The sequence below is a fragment of the Crocodylus porosus genome, unplaced genomic scaffold, assembly GCF_001723895.1.
Source record: "Crocodylus porosus isolate Cpor-Errol unplaced genomic scaffold, CroPor_comp1, whole genome shotgun sequence".
Taxonomy (NCBI): Eukaryota; Metazoa; Chordata; order Crocodylia; family Crocodylidae; genus Crocodylus; species Crocodylus porosus.
The window spans coordinates 4,972,567-4,991,508 of record NW_017728939.1 but is presented as its reverse complement, the minus strand read 5'-3'; the positions used below and the strand labels follow the sequence as shown (position 1 = coordinate 4,991,508).

The window sequence follows — 18,942 nt, the reverse complement described above, 5'->3', positions numbered from 1 at the left end:
GGGAGGGTTATTGTAAAAATCTTAAAATTGTTTCCAAGTCCCTGCTGTCTTGTACAATACAATGATTATTTGAAAAGGTCTCTTTAGAGATTAGTTTCATCCAGACTAGCTGAGTATGATCACACCAGTGTGTGGAATCACAAGCAAGCATCAAAAATTAGTTTGTTAGCTTGTGCCCAGAATTTGGATATTCCGAGGTGAAATTAATTCGAGAGAAGTAATGTTCAGAAGGCAGGCATAGATCGCACTTTCACAGAGCGTAACACCATTCTGAAGAGTGGCTCTTAAAGAAGGAAGTGAGGCATTTTTTCATGTAGTACTTAGGCTTTCTAGCATTAATAAGTACATGTTAGAGCTCATTTTTGGTATTCTGTTTCATCTTTACATGTTATTTTAATTTTCCATACCCTAGAATGAACTCATTTTCAGGAGTGATGGGATTTCTTTGAGCTCCACAGACTGGGCCTCCGAGTCCAAGCAGAGGCCAGGGGCCCGCTGAAAGGGAATCTTTTTTCTCTTTTGGAGGTCTCTCATGTGCACGGAACAAACCCATGTCTGAAGAGAGTGCCTGGAAGACAAACCTGCCTTGTGTTATCGAGCCACAGCTGAATATTTTACCTGTCATAGTATTAAAGTCACTTTGGGTATTCAATTAAGGATTTAAGGCTGTATTTCACAGAGAGATTAAAAATGAAACTCATCATTAACCTTTTGCTGTCGTTTTCTTGTTTTATACTGTTGAAGCATGTCAGTAGCAAATTGATACATGTTGGCTGGAAAAGTATATGACATATATGAGTAGATAGATGATCATGTAAGAGAAGCCCTGCTAGCTTATCCCTCAGAAGTATACAGATTTATGTGTAGCTGGTTCAGTCCTACAGGTCAGCTGCTTTAGCTTTTCTTAAGTATTACTAAAAATATTTGCAAGTTATTGTGTATGAACCAGTAAGATGATCTCTTTCACCTGTGCTCTGCTTCTACCATCCCTTCATTTGGTAGATGTCAATTTGTGGCTTACAAGCATAGCTGAGTGTGTTTAGTTAAATTGAAGGGGAAAGAAGGTGCCTAATTAAATAAATATGGTTTGCTTTTCCTGGGTCACTCTTACTTGTGTATATGTGATTCAGAGAAACCACTTTCTGAGCTGCAGGTAAAGTCTTTCTTTTGATTTTAATGGGAAATTTCAGGTTACAGGTTGAATTTTTCACTTGCTGAATAAAAGTTTCTGTAGCTTTAAAATTTGTTTGGAGCAGGGCTTCCATTGCCACAAATGCTGGTCCAGTAATGATGAGTTGGATTTTTTTTTTTTTTTTTTATGCAAAGAGCCATATTTTCTAGCCCAGCTTCTTAGCTCTCTGAAATCAGAATACATTTATTTATCCTTGGGATAAGTTTCTGTTCATTGCAAAATATATTTTATAATGCTATATTTAGTTAACTTTTCAATTGTAATTCCTTTCTAGGTATTTACTTTTGCTGATCAAACTTTCTAAAGGTCACAGTTTATCTGCATCTCAGTAAAATGGATGATCTTATGTAAATAATGTGTTAACTGTTGGCTCAATTTTTCAAAACATTTTCGACTAAGCCATTTAAATGTTTTGAAAAAAATTAGACTCCTCAGTGTCCTATACAAATCTGCATACATTCCAGTCACTGCATGTTGAATATGGATATTTAAGCCCAACATATGCTAATGGGAATTACCAGTGGAAATCCCCTATCAAATGGAGCATAATTTTGATGTGTTATCTTACTTTTAAGTGCATTACTGCTAGTAGTAATGATAAATAGTAAGCTTTGGACTCCAGGCATTAAAACTCACTTCATTTCCAGGAAATGAAAATGTAGTCCTAAGATGCTAGTCTTCTGACAGTTGAGTTGATATTTGTTTGGCAAATGTAATAGCCTGTCAGTTTTAAGGAAAACTGAAACTTTCCAAAATTAATCCTAATGCATTTTTTTGCCAATATGTTGGAGTGTTGTAAAACTTAATTGCTGAACTGCAACTTGGTTTGGGACCCCTAAGCAGAATATAGTATGGAAACAATTACCTGAAAAATGCTGTTTTTACAACATTCTAAAGATTAATAGGAGTATAAAAAATAATAATAATAATGGCTTATTTTATCCTGCCATTTTTAATGGAACTTTCTCTTCTTACATATTTGTTCAGAAGCTCCGTGTTCACAAGATGGTGATATTTGTGTTTTTGAACTTCTTAGGGCCTAGGGCTGCAACCAGTAGTTTACAGAGCCATTGGATCTGACCTTTGAAGCTATTGGCCTTCAGCTGCAGGGGCCATTGCCCACTCTGCAGCTAGGTAGTGGGGAGAAGCAGCAGCTGCTGATGCCAGCCTGCCTCTTACCTGAGCTTGGTTATTCCAGCTTGTTGCAGAAAATGTTATCAACTAATGTTGTAGCGTAAGGGAAGTAAACTTTTATAAGTCTCAACTTTAATTCTTATCTACTGTCCTGTGCCCTAAATCAACTGGCTCAATGCACTTGTGTGTCTGTGTGTGCCCACATACACTCCTTCTCTTCCCCCCCCCCCCGCCCCTTGCTGAGGTCCAGTCCTTGGCCTTAGTCTGATTTATGACCTCTCTGGCCTTTCTCCAAGCTTCTTCACAGTGTCTGCATTAAAGATTCAGGCTCTTCCTGCAGGATCCTCACTCATCTCTGCTGCTGGAGCACATCTGTCCTACACTGTTGGAGCCCATCTTTTATGTCCCTGTGAGGATGGGGCCTTCTAGTTTGTGTGTCGTTAGATCCCCACCCCTTGTCTTTGTAATGGAGATCAGAGAGGGCCCTGTTGCACTCCCAGTATTCAGCCCAAGATCTTTTTCTATTTTTTAAACCAGATCCTTAGCATTATTGACTTACCTACCCTTGCATAGTTGTTTTTCCAATGGTCCTGAGTTAGTGCTACTTTTTTTACTTGTCACTGAGTCAGGGAATGCTGAATTTTAGTTTTAGAATGATTTAAAAAACCTTAGCCACCCTGTCTGTCCCATTGTAAGCAAACACTAACTAAAAATATTTTTGTAAGTCATACATGCTAGGAGTAACTAATTCATGCTGTGTAGTGTTTCTGTTTTATTTCCATTAGCTATCCGACTTCCTTAGGTATGAGGCCAAGTGACTCATTGGTGCAACATGAGAATGGTAGCTGTCCTCCAAGTCATTCATTTGTTTGTTTTGGGGTTTGAGTCAGATTAGAAGCCTGTAACAGACTTTCATAATGTGAAAGGAAGTTTCTAAATATATTTTGAAAGCAAGCCATTATAAAAGTGTGTAAATTGATTGGGACAGCACTGTCTGGAAATGAGCTGACAGCTCAACCATATTTTTAAGTGACTTATCCAAAAAGAGCCCATCTAAAACAAAACGATAGTAAACACAGCTGGTCCTTGTCTACAGTTATTTTAAGGAGAGTCGCAATAGTTTGAGTTTGCAACTGTGCAACCTCTGTTCTTATTCACTTATTAGTCACAGGTTCTTCATTACACTTGTGGTGTTTCCAAAGTCATAAGGTGTGCCATGCAGAGGCAGACCAGTGGCCTGTCTAGCCCAATATCCTGTTTCTGACAGAGGCACCAGTAGATATTTTAGTGGGGGGATATCTCTTTAATAGCTATTAATGGGCTTGTCCTCCATGAATTTGCCTAATCCCTTTTTGAGCCTGGTTGTAATATTTGCTGCAACAGCCTCCAGTGACAGTGAGTTCTGCAAGGGAATTACTCATTGCATAAGTGTTTCTTTTTATGCAATATGTAGTTCTGTGTTAAAGCTGTCTCCTGTTCATTTCAGTACATGCCCCATAGTTCTAGTATTCTGGGATTTGGTGAATAAGTTTTCTTTTCACTTTATTGATATCCTTCATGATTTGATAGCCTTATATTATCTTCTCGCTCAGCTTTTTCCTTTCCGAACTGGAGAGTCCTAGCCATTTCAGTCTCTTCTGGTGTATAGCTGCTCCATCCTGATAAGCTTGGTTGCCCTTCTCTATACCTTTTCTAATTCTACCACATCCTTTTTGAGATGTGGAGACCAGAATTGAGCACAGTATTTAAGATGTGGAGGCACCATAGATTTATACAGTGACATGATTGTTTTTCATTTTTGTTTTCAGTTCCCTTTTTAATGATACCCAACCTTTTTGGCCATTGGCTTTTTGGTTGCTGCTGCATATTGGAGTCATTGTAGATCACAGAAAATTTGTTCAAAGTCTTTCCTGAGTTGAAATGGCTAGTTCTGAGCCTAGCATCTTATATGTATAATTTGAGGTTATTTTTCCTCGTGTATTACTTTGTACTTGTCGATAGTGAAACCTTTCTACCAGTTTTTGCCTACCGGCTTAGTTTTGTGAGATCTTTCTGCACTTCCTTACCATCAGCTTGGGGTTGCACTGCCCAGAATAATTTAGTCTCGTCTGCAAACTTACTGACGTCACTGTACCCTCATTTTTCCATTTTTTAAAATATTGAAGAAAAATTGGGCCCAGCAGAGATCTGTGGGAGACTTCCCTTGTCACTTTCCTTGCTCCTGAAAAGTGACCATTTAGTAGGGCTGTGTGATGCTTCGGGTGGTGATTCGATTCAGAGGAGATTCGGCCTGATTCTGTTACCAAATCTCCGAATCTGAATCGAATCAGCATACCAATTAAAAAGTCCAAATCAATTCGAAGCTCTCTGAATCTTCAGAAAACATTTGGAGAGCTTCGATGATTTGGGCAATCCCTGGTGGCTGCAGCAGGGAGCCAGGTGGATTTTGAGCTGGTAAGTAGGGAGGGGTGGGGGGAGGGGACCATGGGGGAACCCCTCCTGGCCCCCCCCGCCCCACACTACATGGGGGGGCTCTGCATGAGCCCCCCTATGCCCCACCCTATGGGTGCCCTGTTCGCCCCAGCTCCAGCCCCTTGAGAAAAAAAACTAAAACAAGAAAAGCCCCGGGACTCCTTGCTCCTGTTTGCAGCGAGGCTAGCCATTTGTATTTTCTTGTTCTTTCTCTTCCATACAGAGCTTACATTTAGTTAAGGAAAAATCTCGTTGGGCTGGCTCTTCGTGGTCCGCTTTCTGGGTTTTAACAAAAAATATCACGTGAATTTAGTTTTCATGTCGGAAATTGGACAGGAATGCTGTTAAAGGTGCAAGGTTCTAATTCTACTATCTGCATTAGTATTTCATACTTATATGAACGTACCATAATGTAATATGGTAATATGTAATAATGTGTTAATATATTGAGTCCGCTACTACCAAGCCCCCAAGCTACCTTTTAGTTTTGCTTTTAGTTTTGCATTGCTAACGCATTTCTGGAACAGTTAATTTATAGAGCTGTTTCTATGGTTGTGGTGTCAAACTATTCAAACAGTGTATTTGATGTTGAAGAGAACACAGAGATCCTGAGAACTGTTTTGCACAAGCTTAATCTGTATGAAGACTCTATGATGTTTCCTGTTTTTGTACTTTTCCTTTGTCTTGTATTCAGGTTTCCTACAGCACTGGTTTTGGTTTTGGTTACCCGTGCAGTCAGGCACCTTTTACTATACAAATTTTGCTATATTGCAAAAATTCCTTAATTTTCTTGTTACCCAGTTCAGCTGATGTAAGGAAATGATCTTCCCTGGAGGACTTTCTATAAGGTTATTCGCCTTTTGAATTTAGTTTTTCCCCAGCTCTGACATTTTAACTCCTATGTAAAAATGTGTGGGTAGGAACTGTGCAGCCTGCGTCACTGAGTAGGAGCTGAGCGGAGACTTTTAACCAACTTCATCAATGCTCTGCAAATCATGACATTTGTACAATGAGTAATTTTAAAAACTTCAAAGCATCTCAAAGTACAATTAGTTTTATAGTCTGTTTCTTGACAGGAAAGAGCTATATTTGCAAGGAAAGAGTCTCGCTACAATTTTTCAGAAATTGACCATGCTTAGTATTAAAATGTATGCTTAGTTTTTACGAATAGTATATCTAACCCAATTCCTGTGGTGAGCATCCTAGTCTAATGTGTACAACTAGGCAACACGGTAACTTTTAAAATGGTAGAACAGTTGGGGAGAGATTTGTACAAGTTTAGGCCCCACTTTCTCTACTCCCCTCTCCCCCCAACACCTTGTGCTTGATTTTTATAAACTTAATTCCTGCAGCTGCTGTAGTACTGAAGTTGTTCAGTCTTGAGCACCCAGACATCCTTAACGACTCTTCAGCTACACTCCTTCCTCTTCTGGGTCAATGAGCTTTGGCAAGCGCAGCTACCTTGCAGCTGGCGCGTTCAGTGTTTATTTGTTCAGCTCAGCTGGCTGAAAATGGATAATCTCTGCCTTCCAAGATCGTATCCCTTATGCTGTTACGCTTGTACATTCTATGGTGCCAATGAGTAAAATACACAGGTCCTGGCATGCGTGGACCATCCTGCAATTTCCAGTGCACCTCTGCGTATTACCTCTAGGGTGGTCTTTACACAGACTTTTTTGGACTTTCCATAGTGATGCAAATAAAAGAAAATGCATTCTCTTGTTGACTCGCTAAGAAAATCCCACTTAACTCTCAGCAGTTATAGGAGTTACATTTTCACCGCTTTCTCTGGGATGGGGTGAGAAAAGCAGATCATCTAGTGATGAAGTTGAGAGATGATAACTTGCACACTCTAAGTTGTTGGGTTTTTGGTTGTAGCAGTGTTGGTCTAAAGACATAGGCAGGCAAGGTTCTTTGAGTAGATGTGATATCTTTAATTAGACCAACTGAGGAGTTTGGAAAAAAAATTTCTTAGCAAGCTTTCGGGTGTCTGAAGAAGAGTGATTGTGCCCAAAATCTTGCTAAGAACTTTTTTGCAACTCCTCAGTTGGTCTAATAAAAGCTATCACAGCTACTCAAAGAACCTTGCCTTCTACGCTGTAAGGCTTTTGTCGCATCCCAAGTTTCAAATTACTTGAGGCTAAACATTTTGCCCCTTGGAGGAAGTCGAAAGGTTTCAAAAATCCAGTTGGACTGTTGCAGGGCCCCAGTCTGATTGGTCTGATTCTGTCTTTTTCCAGTGTTACCCCTCCCTGTATTATTTTCTAACCTTTCTATTCTCTGCATGTCTTTCCCACTTATTACAAGCTTATGTTTCAAGTTCTCAGCAGTCTTTGATCTCCCTTTCAGGTTTTATTGCTTACCTGGTCTGTGCTGTTAACTGGTCCGTGTGAGCCAGGACTCATGTGTTTTAAACCTGTTCTGCATCCTTGCAAATGTAAATGAGTTGTTGTATGCATTTTAACCTTGCTACAGTGTCGTCAGATATTATTTTCAACATATATTTTAATGCATTGTGTTCAGGTTCTAATCTGTCTTCATTGTTTCCTTGGCAGGACCTGTCGGGGCACAGCCCCTGCTCATGGTGCCCAGACGGCCTGGCTATGGCACCATGGGCAAGCCCATTAAATTGCTGGCCAACTGCTTCCAAGTTGAAATCCCAAAGATTGATGTCTACCTCTATGAGGTGGATATTAAACCAGATAAGTGTCCTCGGAGGGTGAACAGGTAAGTCATTCACAAAAGTTGTCTTACTATTAAATGATCTTGAAATAGTTAAGCAATAGAAGAGTATATTTAAATAATGAAAAGCTTTACAAGAAAATGCTTGTTGAGAATTCAGTCATTCCTTTTCCATGTTCCCCCAGAGTTGGATTAAACTGAAATTTCCTCCTTCTCATCTACTTGGGTATTCAGATATGTGTGTCATTAATCCTGGGGTTGAATAATCGGTCAGCAAGCTCCAGGAAGATGTTACACTTGCTTAATTCTAGGGAGAACAAACAGCAACTTTTCAAGTCCACTGTGTCTTAAAGTAAACATGCCATGTTTCTTGCACTTATTTCTTAAAATACTTTCAAGTATGAATAATTTCAAGACAATCCTAGAGGGGTATGTTTTTTCACTAATACATGGCATTAAGATTTACAACAAATATCTGATGTGAGCCAAACAATATGTTTTTCTCACTGAATTCTCATTCTTGTTCAGCCAACTTAGTAATAGCTGAAGTTATGCAGAATTCAGTCTGCACTCTTTCAGGCATATCTGAGGTTTTTCCTTTTTTCAACCCCCTTTTGTTTTCACAGTATTTACTGCATGACTGGGTCAGTTAAATCCCCTGGTGGTCTGATTTTGAGGTTTATGGTTAAATGGAGAAAAAAATTGCTTTTCTCTCGGTCTTGAACAAGCTTTTATCTGATCTCATCTGGACTGTTTAGAACTCGGTTCAGAATTTCCCCCACACAAATGTGTGACATCTCCTCTGTAGTTGACATTAAAATCAACCATAGGTCACTGCTTACTTATGTAGAAACTAAAAGACAGACGCTAAGGTTTGGTTTTGCTTTGGGGACATGAAATCACTGCACTGACTGCGCTGAGTTTTACACATGCTTATGCAAGTAAACTTTAATAGACTTCATTGGTTGGGTTTTTCTCATGTTAGGTAATTTTTATTTTAAAATGCTGAATCACTTGATATAAAATTCAATCCCATTTCAGGTTTATTATATATACATAGAAATAAGTACTTACTGTACGCCATCTGCAAGTTAAGTATATAGTTTAACAATGCTCCATTTCCTTGTGAAAGTCCACTTGTGCATTTTATATAGGTTGTGTGAATTGATCGCAATATCTGTAGTTAATCTAATTTCCGACTATAAGACCCTGCTTTGGTTGCTTATAACTTCACTGATCTCTTAACTGTTTGGAGTGAAATCTTTCAAGCCATGCAAAGACCCTAGATATTTTTAAAATTTCAGCCACTTGAGATTAAGGTATGGGGAAATATTTTTTTTGCCAACATTAAATTCTTGTCACTTAAGAAAATTTTAGTACCTCCATACACTGGTGCAGAAAAATGAGTGTAACTGGGAGGGCCTTTCTCTTGAACATTTACCTAGATTTGGCTGAGTGAAATGGTTATAAAATGACACTTGATTGAGATTTGTTACAAAGCTGACAGTTAAGTTCCCTGCAGGCTGGTTGTGTCTTGAGCATGCTCCAACTGAGGGTCACAAGGGATCAGTGGGATTTTTCTTTGCAGTTCTTCCCAAGGTTCAGACTGGCTGTTATGTGGGGCACCAGTATTGAACATAGGCACCTCTTCTGTGCTTTGGTCACTTCCCCTGTTGGAACCCAGGCAAAAGGAATAAAGGAACTGGTCTGGAGTCCAGAGAAACAGTGGGACGGGGATGTCTTAGAGTGGATTAAGGAAAATAAGGGCAGAAAGGAGCAGACTGGGAGGGAGAATACTAGTGGACCTAGTTTAAGGGTTGAAGCCCTCTAGAATTGGGCCCAGGATTTTAGACTATTCCTTTGCTATCCGATGGCATACTCTCACAAGTGGGAATGTGCGTTTCCTTGGGAATAAACCTCAGTGGCACAATATGTTGCTGCTACTTGTCCCTAGGGAACACCCATGCACGTGCCCTATGGCACACTCTCATGCATGTGTTTCTATCCTGCTTCCTTTTTTTAGGCACGGGGTTTTTTTGACACTAGAACCTCCAAGAGTCAATCCCTTTCCTCCCATGCTGCAAATTAGTAGTGCCAGGAACACCTGCATCTGTATCGCATGTGTGCAGTGCCAGACAGGTCTGCGGTGCCACGTACTGCATGTGCGCGCTCATCTGGATGCACCAGGGGAGGTAGCTCTGAAACTCACTGGTTTAGTGTCTAATGATTGGCCCACGTAAGCTGCCAGTTGCTCCAGAAGTAAAGTGGTAGAGGTTTGTGCTGTGGATCCAAAGGATTCAGCTCTGCTTGATGGCACGGGTCCTGGTCAGTATGCCTTCTTATAATAGAATTTGGTTTTAGCTGAGATTTTTTTTTAAAAACATTAAAAACTGAAAGTGATTTTCACCTCTTAAAAAGTTAGAAGCATCTGGGCTGCAGTCAAGAACTCAGTAGCTGGTTTGCACAGGAAACTTTAATTCTGGCACTGAACAGTTCTTAACTGTTGTGGGATTGGCTTTGCAGCCTTGACATGCTTCTAACAATGTTTTTATATGCAGAATTTGCATAACTTGTTCTTAATGTTTTGAATTTGTGGAACAAGCTACGCCTTGAGTTCAGAAAATTAGCTTGGTCCAAAATGTGTCAATAAAAAATAAATTATTTTATGAAAGCTTGTTCTTCTTCCCTGCTCCTCGTATTTCAGTAAAAACCATTCGCCCTCAAAGAGAAGACAGAAAAGAGGGAGACTTTTCTCATTAGTGTCTTATGCAGTTGATTCACTATGTGGGAAGCACTGGATACAGAGCAAACTAACTTCTGCAGCTCTGGCCTTCATAGTGAAAAGAAAATAGAAAACACACCCATAAATGTCTTTGAAATCTTTGCTGTTTCATCTAAGTATTGTACATACAGTATTGAGCATGCAGATCTATCCTTCTTCCTGCTGTGTATCGTATTGGGTTCTCATAATACTACTTGGCCATTTAGTTCCCATTTCAGATGAATGGTTTCAGGATGCATTTGGATAATACAGTAAGAGGTGTTCTATAATATCTAAGCTTTTTAAAAGTTCAGTATAATAAATTGCCAAAATGGGGTTTTATATTGAAAACTCGAACACTAAGCTTGTGAACTGCAGATTACTTGGGTACTGTTCTATCAGGTACCCAAAGATTTTGGAATCATAATCTGGAGGATTCGACAGAAATATTAACTCATCTGTGCTGACTCTCCTGACTTACATTTCTGATTACTGAAAACCAATTGGTTTTAGCTTCTTGTAATTTGGTGGAAGTCTGGACAGTAATAAATGCTAGTTTGCCAAAAGCTGCGAGGGAGGGCTTTCTAAAGTGCAGACTTAAACGCCTTTATTTGCATTTTCCACCATCTGTTTTAGAGGAAGTATCTGATAAAATGCTGACTGGGGAGCTGTACTTTCAGTTGCAGCTGTGTAAGTTTTTTCTCTACTCCCCTGGGAGAACCACATCAAAGAGTGCAACAGCTAACACTGTGTCTACTTAACTCTCCCTTAAAATGTGGGGAAGTTTACAGCTGTCGCACAGAACTTGATATCAACTGTTTTGAAGTAGTATCTTAATAAATCTCCTTGAAAAACCAGAACCCTGTCCTCTTTCGTATTCTTGTTCACATTTTTAGCGTGGTGTCGCTTAAAGATTGTTACTACATGTCAAGTTCTTATCAGAGCTTCTGTATTGGTTGTTCATTATTGTTGTGTGTGTGTTAAAGTTTTCTGCCCATGCTTGAGAGGGGTTGAGAACTTTTGGGTTTTTTTTTTTTTTTTAAACTACTCATTGAGATTATAGCTGGAGTAGGTAGCACAACCCTACAAGATTATCTTGAAGACCCTTGGTATTAGTGGCTGATAACTGCTAAGGCAAGGTTGGGTTGAAATACAGATCACAGCCCTGCAGATGGACTTTGTCCAGTTCATGGTGGGTCCCTCAGTCCCGCCTGGCCCAAGTGCTGTCTGATCAGTGGTACAGGAAGAAGAATAGATTTGCATCCTCAGTTCTGTATGTTCAGAACCTAGATGAAACAGCACAGATCTCAAAGACACTTACGGAAGTGTTTTCTATTTTCTTTTCCCTATTTTTACCCTATTTACCCATCCCTGCTGCCATCCCCAAGTGTGCAGCAGGACTGGGGCAGGTCCACGGCGGGACTCTGTTTCTCGACAGCCCAGGTGGCGGCGGCAACTCCTTTCGGCTGCTGCTGGCCCACAGTCCCATGGAGACTGGCAGGTGCCCATGTGTACTACGTGGCCCTGGCCTGCCCCATACCTATTGCAGACCTGCCCTGACTGGAGCAGACCAGCTGGGACCTGTGCACACAGCCCAACCCTGGGCTGTGCCCTGTGACCACTCCAGACTTGCCCATCCATGATGAGCACCTGCCACTGTGGCTGGGCAGAAGCTGCTGCTGGGGACAGGGGAAAAGTGGCCACTTCTCTCTTGCTGCAACCGCCCAGAGTCCATGCTGCCCTGCAGCTCCTCTCTGCTGTCGTCACCACTGCCCTCAGCACCACCTCTGGGCTGCCCGGGAGGACAGCAGTAGGTGGAGAGGAACCACACAGGACAGCTGGGGAGCAGGCTCCAGGTGGCTGAACCAAGAAGGTTGTGGCAGTGGTGAGGAGCTGGCAGCCGCTTCCACCCCTGCCACCCCCCTCAGTGTCCAGCAGCAGCTTTTGCCTGGCTGCCACTGCTGCTTATTGTGGGTAGGATGGTCCAGAGCAGGTGTAGGGCAGGCCAGGGTTGGGGTCAGGGCTGTGTATGTGGGTCTTGGTTGGCTGAGAGCTAGTGCACTCCTGCTGGGGTGAGTCAGGGGCTGGGACCAGGCTGTGCACTCAGCTGCTGCTGGGTGCTGGTGGCAGGGAGGAGCTGCAGGGCACACAAGCAGCTGTTGCAAGGAGGGTAGTGTTGTCCAGCCTACAACTCCCTAAAATTGCCTGTGTGGCCCACGGGCCCGTATAATTTCCACCCCTGTGCTAAGATATGACAAAGGTTAGGGCTGAAGTAATTCAGCACTGGATTTTTGCCTTGGGCTAATTTTAAAATTCAGCCCAAACAGTTTATGCATTTCCAAGAATACATAGAGCGGAGGTCAGTAGAGCCTTTCCATCTGGCCCCTGGAGCTGCCTGTGGCAGCCTTCTGCAGCAGTAGGCTCTCCCTGCGCTTGGTCACACTCAGCCCCCTGGGGCTCAGGTGCAAGTGAGCTGTCCCTGTGCCCTGCAGTCGGGTGTCGTGGGCTCTGGCACAGGGGAGGGCTTTTCTACTGTGCTGCAGGTGAATGGTGGGAAGAAATGGCAGCAGCAGCCAGGTTCTAATGCCTGCCTATCTCTAGCCCAACCTGGGTCATTCCAGCTCCCTCCACCCAAAACATTGCCCACACCTGCCCTGGAAAGAATTGTTTTGCCCAGGATACATTTGTGAGACCTGTTATTTAAAATGTTTTGTTCCCAAGTTCTGAATTAGGATGTGGGATTTGGCAAGGAGCTGACTGCTGCTTTGTTATGGATGTGCCTTTGCCTTTTTTTTGAAAATCCACTCAGATTTGGCCAGGTTATAAGACCCTTCTGTATGTTCACTAGATCAGTGGTTCCCAACCTTTTTTATACCAGGACCCATTTGTCAACATTGGCCAGTCCCACCCCAGTAAATAGTTTAAGTAGAAAACAGCCTCCTAGCCCTGCTTGTGCCCCTCACTCCCAACCTGCTGCCTCCCACCCGAGCCCTGAGCCCTCTAGTGTGTGGGGCATGGGGCCCTAAGCAGCCTCTTGTAGGCTGGAACTGTGCCAGCTTGCAAGGGAAAACCCAGTTTCCCACATTTGTCTCACTTAAAGGAGAATCCATTTTTAAACTTTTGTTTATCCATTTTTAAAGTTTTGTTTGTAACTCTTTCATATATTCTTCTCATCCACTTTTCTCAACCCATGGGTTGAGAGAAGCTGCACTAGAGATTTGCTAAATTCTGTCCTGGCCAGATCCACAGTTTCTGTCATGGTCTGTGTGCTTCAGCCTCCAACAGCTCCCGGTGCTGCCTTGATAGCACATGCATCTTCTCCTCCATAGCTCCTTCCATGCCTGGAATGCACTGTATACATGCTGTCCTGGCAAAACTAAGCATGCTATAGTTACAGGACTTCATGGGCTCAGGACTTCCCTCATATTGGCTACTCCCAGCTGCGTTGGGCCAGGAACTGGAATGCAGAGCTTGGAACCTGTCTCATGCTCTCCATTTTCCTTTGGGTGGCATCTAGGCAGCATAGAGGAAGGATCCATCTTGTTCCCTCTGCATGTGAATCAAAACAGGAGCGGGAGGAAGAGAGAGAAGTAGATGGAGAAAGAGAGTCTAAGAATAGGGCTAGGGAGAGAGGGAAGAAGAGCGGGCACTACTGGGGCAAAGCATGGTTTGGAAATAGTAGTAATAATACAATGTATTTAGACTGTTTTGTGTAACTCATGCACATTATGAATGCATAAATTAAGACTGAAAATGCAGCCTTAACTCTGTTATTTCCTATCTTAAATCCTTGATTTTTTGCAGCCTTAATACTGTTTTCATGTAATAATAAATTAGAGTTTGGGGAAGGCATTTTAAGTAGCGGATAGTATGGTCAAATCCTTTTTTATTTCCATATTTTATATTTCTAGAAAAGAGTGCTGATATAGAGTACCTGAATATGGTGGTGAAGGTGGAGTAGTTCAGACGTGTGCTACCCATGGTTTATGAACTATCACTCAGACTAAGAGGCAACTGGTTTGTCAGCATTTGCAACTTTTGCGTACCAAGATAAGTGTCTGCTGCTTTACGTATAAATGACATGGAACAGAGTCCATAATTTAATGATCTGGTTTAAGCACAGGCAAATTATCTGATGTCTAGCCCTGAAGTTCTAAGTAGGCAACTATAGGTTTAGCAATGGTAAATTTTAGAGACTGCCAAGTGCTTTGAGGAGGGATTTAAAGGCAAGGACATGACTTGATAAACAGGAGGCACACTTCTCCCACTGTAAGTTAGTGCAATAAAACTCCTGAACTTGCGTGGAGAAATTCCAGTACCATATTAGTTTTAAATGACAGACTTCACGTTAACCCGGTGAATTCAGCCCATACTTTCCTATGGTTTAAATCATAACGTATCAGTTGAATATCGTATCTTACCTTGTAGGGGTACTGTAAAGATGATGTCTATATGTTTGTGATGCAGGCTAGGTCTAGTAAGATGCACTTAGGGATTCATCTTTTTACACATTCAGGAAGATTCTTGAACTCAAATTCAGTCAGCAGTTTTGCTGAGCCAGTAAAGAATCGAGTTTTTCTTCCAAATGCTTTGCTTCCATGTTAGTAACAGGAAAAAGTCAGCTTTTTTGACTCCTTACAAACAGCAGTTTTGACCAAAAAGGTGTCTTTATGGTCAAGTTTTGACAATCCTATGGAACAGGTTCAAGTTTTATGTTGTTTTATAAACTTCATGATCAAGTGGAATGCTAAATTTCTGCAAATCCTACTGTAAACTAGAGCATGAAATCTGAGAGCTTTGCGTAGATCCTGTGTTCACATTGTTTTGTTTGTAGTAGGATTCTAAAGTTGGTGTTTAAAAATATCTAATTTATTCCTCCTGGGGAAGTGTGTACAAAAAAAAAAAAAAGTGACGGAAAGTAGTTAAAGACTGCAGCAGTAGTTTTTATGTACCATGAGTACTACAGATTGTCATGAACCCAGTAAAAGTGCTTGTAGAACAGGTATCCAATAAGGCAAACAGTCGGCTGCAGGAAGTGTACAGAGACTGCAACTAGTTATGCTAAAATGCTTCTTTTTTTATTTAAAGAACTGTCTTTGGATTTTTTTTTTTCTCTTCCAGATAGGAATACTGTAGACCATGGGTCAGCAACCCCAAGCACGTGTGCCAGGGCATGGGAAAGGGACTGGGCCTGTGCTGCCACAACAAGGATTGGGCCTCTCGCAGGTCCTCTGCCAGCCACTCAAAGGCACGTGGGCACCTGCCACCAGCATCAAATTGGGATGGGGTTCTGTGGACCCCAGTGCAGCTGCTTGCAGCCTCCCCACCTGCTGCCGCCAGCAGCCCGGGATCAGCGATGGGTGGCAGGGGCCTGTCTAGAGCCCGGCCAGCTGTGGCAGACAGCTGTAAGCTGCTGCGCCAGAGTCCATGGAGCCCCAGCCTGGCTTGTTGCTGGTGGTGGGTACATGCATATTTTGGGCAGGCAGTGAGGAGCCTCAAGGGGCCCGATCTTTGTTGTGGCAGTGCAGCCCCAGCCCCCTTCCCACTGTTTGCCTCAAGGCTCACGTCTGCCTGCTGCCAGCAATAAGCCGGGCCATGACCGCAGTCCCCAGTGCAGCCTCCTGGCTGCCTGCCACAGCCAGTCTGGCCTCTAGGCAAGCCCGTACTATCCACCATGGAGCCCGGGTTGCTCACAGCAGGTGATGGGGAGGCTGCAAGCAGCAGCACTGGGGTCTGCAGAGCCCTGGCCTGGCTCGTTGCTGGCCATGGGTACATGCGCGCCTCAGGGCAGACAGTGGGGAAGGGGCCCTCAGTTGTGCTGTCACGACAAGGTTCAGGCCCTTCACAGCTCCCCTACTATCAGTCCCTGGCATGCCAACATTTTCCAAGTAGAGGGTGCAGGTGTTTTTGGCACTCTGCCCAAAAATGTTGTTAACCCCTGCTTCAGACTAATAAAATGATGGGCTTTTCTACACATGGAGTTGCTTCAGAATAGCTGCTACAAAATCCTGTGTGGATGCTCTTATTCTGGAATGAGTGCTTTTTTAAGGTTTAACATAAGCCACTAAGGAAGCTATTTAAGAATAGGTATCGTGCTTTAAATTCACACTGTGTTTTAACTTGAATTAGTTTTAGATGTAGATGCATGTTACATTTGGATGTACATGAACTAATGTTCCCTCTTTTTGTTTCTCTTCTACCTTCCTTTTGACACGTTATTCTTTACCACTTTTCATCTTACAATACAATGAGGCACGTGATCATTGCTTCACTTCCATCTTTTCTGTACTGAGAATTTAAGTGGAGCAGAGTTGCAGTTAGAAGCTGCTAGGATAAAAAAAATGAAACCATTTCACTCCCCTTTCACCAGAACTAGCCTTTTCTCTTCCCCTTGCTATAAACTTCCTTGGTCATTATCTTTATCTCTCTCATTCAGTTTTTGTCACGGGCTGTAAACTGGAACTTATTGAAGTCATTAGCATCACATGTTTGACAGGCTGGTGTGTGCAAGATTTGGTGGAGTGAGGTTGGCAACACACCAAAATGTTGGGAGGGTTTTTTGGACAAAATTATCGTGATTGAAATGTGCAAGAACAGAATTCAGAGTAACAGGATACTTGAAAGGTTTTCTTACAGTGCACTGACATGCACATTTTTAGTAGTCTTTTATGAAAGATTTGAATCTTACAGAAACCACCGAAGTAGAGAGAATGCAGTGAGAGACGGTTTTATTTAATTTTCTGAAAGAAGTATTTTCTCCAAGTTCAAAATTAGATATGAAACTACTGCTATCAGTGTTACTTAAAGGGGAGGGCAAAGTATCTCAGTTGCTTAAAATAGTTTGGGTTAACATTATGCATTCAGGAAAAGACATATTAGTAAACTTATGTAGGGTTGCAAAAAAGGTTCTGGTTTCTACTGCAACACAAACAGAAAGGTTAAGTTTCTATAGCTTATGAAAGTGCTGTTTCATCAAGTATAAAACAGCTGCAAGGCCATTGAAAAGATAACTGTTTCAAAAACAACTTGATGCCCACCCCAGTCAGAGATTGTAAAAGATGGAAAGTCTCCTTGGCTCCTTATGTAATTACTGTTTGCTTGCAGTTCGTAAGGAATAAAAAAAGATTCTTGGAAATGCTTCTGTGATGGTGGCTTTCTTGTGCTACTTCAGTGCATATAGTAGGTTATTTTGTATCTTTTCTTTCCTGACATTGACAATATTAAAGAAAATTAGAATAAACTGTGACTACTATACTCAGATTTGATCAATGTAATTATATCTTGTAAGTTGTTTTTTGGGACTCAAGTTTAATTAAAGTTCATGGTTTTGCAGTAAAACTGGAGTTGGCAATATTTAGCATTTTTGGAAGCCAGACAGATTAAAATTGTATTTGCCTTTGTTAAAACCGTGCTGTTTCCATGAACTAGACATAACCATCACTCCTAAGATTAAATAAGTAACTTTTTAGTTTGTGTGCTTAGAGGTACATTTAATTATCTCTTTGTATAGCATCTAGCATAATGGTGTCTTGATTCTGTAGTAGTGCAGACTATTTTTGCCTATTTAAACTGTGTTGCTGATTACTTTGCTTATACTTCACCATTTCATTAAGTGTTTTAGGTGAATTACTAGAAGCATCTTTTTCAATATCATGTCAGTATAGCACAAATACTCTCTCTAAACACTGAAACGTTCTCAGCAGAATGTGTAAATTGCAGGAAATTACTTCCCAGTGATGCTTTTTTCTTTCAAAGCTCTTTAATTGTAAATTTTGACACCTTACAACTTGCTATTTCAGGGAGGTGGTGGACTCGATGGTGCAGCATTTTAAAGTGACCATATTTGGGGACCGCAGACCAGTTTATGATGGGAAAAGAAGCCTTTATACAGCCAATCCACTCCCTGTTGCAACTACTGGGGTAAGACAGTTCGTTACTTTTCTATTAAGACAAGCACAGCTTCTTACAAGAATATCCTGTAGTTAGAATCAGAAATAATGAAAGTATGAACCCTACATTTATATCTACAGCAAACAGAAGTCATCTCCTTAGCAAATATTTAAAATTAAAAGCACTTTTCTTCAGCGAGATCTCATACCAAATGCTTGCTGTACAAAATATACTCTAACATGGAGGTGCTCAATTCCGCAACCCCTGGAGGCATGTCATCCAGCCCCCTGGGCACCCACAGTTCTGAAAGTTTGGTGCCAGGGGAGTAGTAGCAGTGTTAATTGCTGCTCCCCTGCTGCCAAATTTCAGGACCCTTTGGAAGCCTTCTGAGCTGGGTAGCATTGCCCTGCTTACTAGGGGTGCACCAATTTAAAGATTTTATTTTATTTTTTTGACCGATACCAGTGGCCAATTATTAACCGCCCATATTGACTGATACCAGTCCAATAGCAGATATGCAGCCTGGCAGCTTGGAAAACAGAGTCTGGCTGGTAAGTCTGTTGGGGGGGTGGGGGGCAGATTTAGGCCCCCACGGTGAGAGAAGGAATGGGGCCAGAGCAGTGGCAAGTGCTGCCCAGCTTGTATGGGATGGAGCCACAGATGGGCAGCTTGTTTGTGGAGTACAGGGCTGTGCAGAGGGGGGTCGGCTCTTGCCACTGTGCTCACCTCCAGGGGAGGCATGAGGGGCATGTGCCCCCCTGCATTTGTGTGTGTATATTTCATGTATATTCAAAATTCATATTCATTTTTC

The 18,942-nt window shown here is 42.0% G+C and overlaps 1 protein-coding gene across 4 annotated transcripts in view; it reads left to right on the top strand.

Moving 5' to 3' along the window:
- The window catches only part of LOC109318455 (protein argonaute-1), a 124,413-nt gene that overhangs the window by 62,044 nt on the left and 43,427 nt on the right, over positions 1-18,942 (top strand). For 2 of the 4 annotated variants that reach the window (XR_002103252.1, XM_019547735.1), the window contains exons 2-3: positions 7,354-7,525; positions 18,041-18,161. The exons of 1 other annotated variant lie outside the window; for it this stretch is intronic. Coding sequence is in view for 2 of the 3 variants with exons in the window: in XM_019547735.1 (XP_019403280.1) it covers positions 7,354-7,525; positions 18,041-18,161 (293 nt within the window). In the remaining variant the exon portion in view is untranslated. Of the gene's footprint in view, positions 1-7,353; positions 7,526-16,941; positions 17,421-18,040; positions 18,162-18,942 lie in introns of those variants that run through there. One more of the 4 variants, XM_019547739.1, reaches the window with a different exon arrangement.